This window comes from Etheostoma cragini, chromosome 16 (genome assembly GCF_013103735.1).
Source record: "Etheostoma cragini isolate CJK2018 chromosome 16, CSU_Ecrag_1.0, whole genome shotgun sequence".
Taxonomy (NCBI): Eukaryota; Metazoa; Chordata; class Actinopteri; order Perciformes; family Percidae; genus Etheostoma; species Etheostoma cragini.
Window position 1 is genome coordinate 24,811,870 of NC_048422.1, and position 5,719 is coordinate 24,817,588.

The 5,719-nt window shown below is 40.4% G+C and overlaps 2 protein-coding genes across 2 annotated transcripts in view; one reads left to right on the forward strand and one right to left on the reverse strand.

The window, feature by feature from the left end:
* Nucleotides 1-5,719, reverse strand: part of man2a1 (mannosidase, alpha, class 2A, member 1) — a 19,751-nt gene that overhangs the window by 1,111 nt on the left and 12,921 nt on the right. Inside the window, exon 17 of the mRNA XM_034897057.1 lies at nucleotides 4,656-4,757. Within this exon, the coding sequence (XP_034752948.1) occupies nucleotides 4,656-4,757 (102 nt within the window). The remainder of the gene's footprint in view (nucleotides 1-4,655; nucleotides 4,758-5,719) is intronic.
* Nucleotides 7-2,863, forward strand: LOC117958878 (deoxyribonuclease-2-beta-like). Its single transcript, XM_034895556.1, has 5 exons — nucleotides 7-58; nucleotides 1,670-1,847; nucleotides 1,946-2,042; nucleotides 2,387-2,545; nucleotides 2,634-2,863. Exons 2-5 carry the CDS (start codon nucleotides 1,677-1,679, stop codon nucleotides 2,858-2,860), a joined length of 654 nt encoding a protein of 217 aa, XP_034751447.1. The 5' UTR covers nucleotides 7-58; nucleotides 1,670-1,676; the 3' UTR covers nucleotides 2,861-2,863.

The following is a 5,719-nucleotide window of genomic DNA, read 5'->3' on the forward strand; positions in this document are numbered from 1 at the left end:
GCTGGAGCGCTGATGGACAGGTGACCTGCAGAGACCACAACGGTGGAGCAGTGGACTGGTGAGACAACACTCAAGTCAGTTTCATTCATATTGTCCAATATCACCAATTCCAAAGTGTCCTTGAGAGGTCTGCCAGTCTGCAGCCCAGGACCCGGTGTCCTCGCGTCATTAAGGCCTTCCCACGATGCTGCTGGAGCTTCGCTTTATCTTCAACACCGCGGGTTACAGGAAACAAGACAAGATGAAAACAAACGTTTAGTTATTTAAAATCATATTTCAGATGATTTCTGCTCATGAATGTCATGGTCAGAGGTGGGTAGTAACGAGTTACAGTTACTCTGTTACATTTACTTGTGAAAGGTTTTGAAAAGAATTGTACTTCCAGGAGTAGTTTTATATCACTATACTTTTACTTGTACTTGAGTAGATTAGTGAAGAAGAAACTGTCTTACATCAGGCTATAACGTACGTCTCATTTTAATGTTTTATTTTGACAGAGAGAGAGTCTTCCGCTTAAGGCTCTACCACGTGACTGTGTTCCACCAATCAAACGTCGTTGTGCAATCACGTGACCATCCTCGTTCTCAGCGGCGGGACCATAGACTGTATATGTTTATGGGCGGGACGCGTTAGCTTACAGTGGTAGCGAAACAAAGATGTCAGAATCAACCGTTGCCAAGGCAACACAGACGTGGAGGAACCCCCCGGCCTCACAGTGAAAGCATGGTTACCTTTTAGGAGAAGTGGAAACAGCAGCTCCGTTATGCAGCGTCTTCAGGGTCAACCAAAACAAACGGACATGTGAGCGTTCAACAAGTCAACCTCTAACCTGAGGAGACGTAGCGGTAGTTGTAGTTTCTGCTGTGGAGAGCAAGTCTCTCACTTAAGCTATTTTGTAACTAATAAATTAATTTTAATGTATTCTATTGATTGGATGAACTATAATTTGCCTAAAGATGATTATTTTATATCTTTGTCTGTCTGATTGATGCTTGTGTTGAGAAATAAATCAGACGTTACTCAACAGTTACTCACTACTTGAGTAGTTTTTTCATCAAGTACTTTTTTACTCTTACTCAAGTAATTATTTGGATGACTACTTTTACTTTTACTTGAGTCATATTATTCTGAAGTAACAGTACTTTTACTTGAGTCATATTATTCTGAAGTAACACCACTTTTACTTGAGTTTTTTGGCCACTCTACCCACCTCTGATCACGGTACAGTGGCGACCCAAATGCACGACTCAGACAGGTGGTAGAGGTTCTCTTATTGTCCAAAGAACACTGCAGGAGACAGTCCAGCAGGGACAGTAATCATAGTCTAAAGGCAGAGGTCAACACTCAGGAAGACAAAAAGACAAAAGGACAAAAGGAGCAAGAAAGGTAAACAGGAAACAGACTGAGGTCCAAAAACCCCGGGGAGGCAAACTCGAAATAAACCGCTGGAAAGACTTATGGACAACTCCAATCTGGCAGAGGGGGGTGGGAAAGGTGAGGATAATAGAGCTGGGTGAGGGGAATCTAATGAGGGGCGGAGATGGGAATCATACGGCAGGAAGACAAGGGACCAAGGATGTAACCAAACAGTGGATTTCAAAACAAAACAGGAAGTAGATGAACAGAAAACATGAAACACGACAATCAATGTCTCTCCTCTCAACATCAGGTTCATCATGTACAAGGTTCCCAAACTGAATAACCAGGGAACTGAGGGTCTGGAATATCTTTACATTGATTCAAATGGGAACATAGAGACCTCTAAAGATCACAGTAAGCTCATCAACGATCCTGACGGTGTCCTGGGAAACACCCTGAAGCCCCTTTTAAAACTACCCACATCAATGGTGAGAATCCCGCTTAAACTGCCGCTCTGATTGTATTTTGATGAAAATGAAACCATGACTCAAACATGTTTCTTCTCTTCATTCTGCATCATGTCCAGCCCAAAGACTTTGGATTCATCACCTACAATGATCAACCTCCTCCAGATGACAAGGGTGTAACGCCTTCTGTTAACTCTAAGTTCGGCCACAGTAAAGGTGAGACAGCGTCTCTCTGAACCTCCATCAGGGGACAGAGGCTGCTCAGGGTGATGTCATACTTCTCCTACGTTATGACATCACGTCTGTGATCTTATGAGAGATCTGGGACCCTGGTCTCTTCAACTCCTTCAGCTTCGTCTTTGAATCATCTGAATGAGATCTGCGTTAAAATCAGATTATAGTGACTCATGCTGAAAAAAAACTCTCTAAAAGTAACATCAGAGCAGCAACAGATCTCAGTGTTTTATCTGTTAGTTTAAAATATTAAATAGTCAGAAAATCACATATTAGGACTTTAAACAATCAGCCAACAGTTGTCTGTCTGTCTGGTGGTGTTCCAGGACTTGTGATGATGGATAAAACCACAGGAGTCTGGCTCCTACACAGCGTACCGAAGTTCCCTTTCAAAAGAGATAATAACTTCTACCCAACCAGCGGAGCAGCGAAGGCTCAGACCTTCATCTGTGTAACGTTCAAGTACGCCGAGTTCCAAAAGATAGGTAATGTTCTCAGTTCCATCTTCATATTCATGGTCTTACTGGTGGATTTGAACATGATGTTAATGATGTCTTCTTGTATTATTTGAAGGTCAACACCTGCTGGACATTGCAGCGTTCCCATTTGAAAGTCATTTTCCAGCTGACTTCCATGATCAGCTTAAAAAGGCTGCAATAATAAAATGGAACAACAGAGAACCAGGAGAGAAAATCCAGGATCTGGAATCAGATGCAGGAACACAGTTTAAGAGCATTGCTAAGAAACTGTATAAAGGTAAGATGTCTGCATGTTGGCTTGAATCAGAGGACCTAACTTAGTAAAGACAAGTAAAGTATTCACATGTACATTCTTGTTCATTCATCTAAGTATATTTTTCAGAGGTATTTTTTTCAGATGACCTAACTTAGTAAAGACAAGTTACAAAGAAAAGAGACATTTTACTGTGAAAATCCGATGTGATGTGAACTGGTTGAGAGAATCTTTACTGTAGGTTTCCATCAGCATGTTTATCATGATTTATTAATTATCATTACAGCCTGGGACTTGTTAGAGCGGGTAATATTTAAATGTGTGTAGCTGCTGAAGATCTCTGACTTCATGCTTCAGTATTTTCAGAAAGGAAACTTCCCAAAAGGTTCTCATCAAAGTGTCAGAGACTCTGTGTGTTCACGTGACATTAGAAAGGTTTTTAGTCTAAATATGTGTGTGAATGTCAGGAAAACCTGCCTCACATGTGAAGACGATAACACTATAACTGACTCTTCTAATGTTGTTTTTTTCAGAATCTGTTCGAGTAGGAGGAAAGAAGCCACATGATGAAATATCTGGTAACAAAATGTTATTCTCAGTTACATTTTCTTTCTACCTTTGCATGAAGCACTGTTAACGCAAATGACAGCAGCTTAAAGGTCCAATATGTAACATTTCTGCATTAAAATGTATATAAACAACCATACCTATGTTATATATTTCATGAGGTATGTAGTTACACTATCCCAAATGTCAAACCCGGAGAAATCTGTTATTTTATTATATATATTATATAACCGTGTTATATAACCTTTCACCCTCTAGTTACTGCACCTTAAGTCAACCAGATGATGCATTCAAGAGTAATTGTGAATCAAACGTCACAGAAAGAAATACTTGTAACCGTAATATTGCTTTTTCTGGCACAAGGCATCATTTTGTGATTCATTAAGAGTAATACAGCAGAGATCTTATTAATGATACATATTAATAATCCAACTTAACGTTACTACAATGAGCTGGTTGACAAGTTGCTAACGTTAATGCTAATGCTTGGTGGGTAACATTATGAGGTTCACAACATTGTTCAACAAGCACGGTATTAGTAGTATGATTGTGTTGACAACAGATAAAAGCAGCGCTGGGCTAACCCACAAATGAGTTCACCAGTAACGTTAACATTACTACTACTATTACTGACTAATCTAATGCCAATATAGCCAGCTAGCACAGCCCGGGCTCTCGGCCTCACTCCCCCGGTGCAAAGGGAAAGAGACTTCATTCGATACGAGAGCTGACAACAACCCCGTCTGCCCGGTGGTGAAACCATCCAAAAGATAACATTAACATAACATGATTACATGTGAAATATATTGTGATAGTGTGGTTTTAGCTGCTGGCTAATGTTCACTAGCTAACTAGCTACCAAGGGGGGGCAGCAGCTCAGTCCTTAGGGATCTGGGTTGGGAACCGTAGGGTCACTGGTCAAGTCCCCGTACGGACCATAGTACAAGTAAAGACTGGTAGCTGGAGAGGTGCCAGTTCAACTCATGGGCACTGCCAGGGTGCTCTGGAGCAAGGCATTTCAGGCCTGTGTGTAGTGATTCTAATAGTAAATTGTAATTTCCTCACTGAGGCTCAATAAAGACTATAAATTATTATTATAATTAATTATTAGAATGACATGAATAAACAGACTTAAGGATTCGCTTATCGTCACATTGTTGAATGTGGAAGAAATAAAACTTCCATAAAGGAAGCAGAAGGAGTATTTTCTCAGCATTGAACTGCCAGGTGGAACATGACTTGCATTTTGCTGTTCTTGCAGTTGGAGATCTTTACCTCACCATCGCAGTGACTTACGGGACCACTGTGAGGGTCCAGACCTGGGGCTGCCAGAGTGGCCGTGAGGATTCCTTCTGCGAACCACCTCAAGTGTGGAATATTAAATCTGTCAAAGCTGATCTGGGGAAGGGGAAGGTTCAGTGGAAGGCTAGTAATGATCACTCCAAGTGGTGTGTAGCTAAAGATAGTGATAACCACTTGATCTGTATCGCTGACGTGAACAGAGCCCTCAGCCAGTACAAAAGGCCGGGGGGGGCACTGTGCTTCAAAAACCAACCAGCAAGTGATCTCTTTAAAGGTCTTATTGATGAAAGTGAGGAGTGTCCACCCCTTAAGCGTCGCCGCACCCGTGCCACTGACCCTGACTGTGACTGTGCCACTGACCCTGACTGTGACGATAATTAATTAAATAACACCTCTCCTTGTCGTCTACATTGTTTTCTCTTTGGTGTTTTGGGTCTTTGTGTGATTTGGTTTATCATTTTTAAATCATTATAGTTTGACATAGATTTCTGAATCTTTAGTTTATTACAAAAGATTGTGGATGGAAGCATAATTAACTTAAAGAACTCTACTAATGGGACGTAATGAGTTAGCAATATGATAGCAGAAGGTGTCCTGAGATATAGATGTATGAAACAAGGTGAAGGTGAAGAAACAGAGAGAATCTGCTTAGTTTTTTCAGTTTCCTGCTGATGCAGCATTAGAGCATCTCTGCTGTTGCTATGGTTACCAGCGTTTTAAAGCACCTTAAGGTCAGCCAATCACAGACTAGTGTTTCCTGTGACGACTGTAAAATGATCTGAAAAGTCTGTCGGATTAAATCAATAAAGTGTGATCAACATTTTGACTCCAGTTCTTTTTTAAATGAAGTCATAAATGCATTTGATTTACTACATTTAAAACCTTTTTATTACCACGTAGAATGCAGTTTATTTATTTTTTTATTTTTTAAACCCTGATCAACACTTTTGTGGATGCTTTTTATAAAAATTAAAAGAATGGATGTTGATGATAATCACAGACTGGAATATGTCAACTTTTACTCAATACTATTTATATTTAATACCAATAGTACTTTA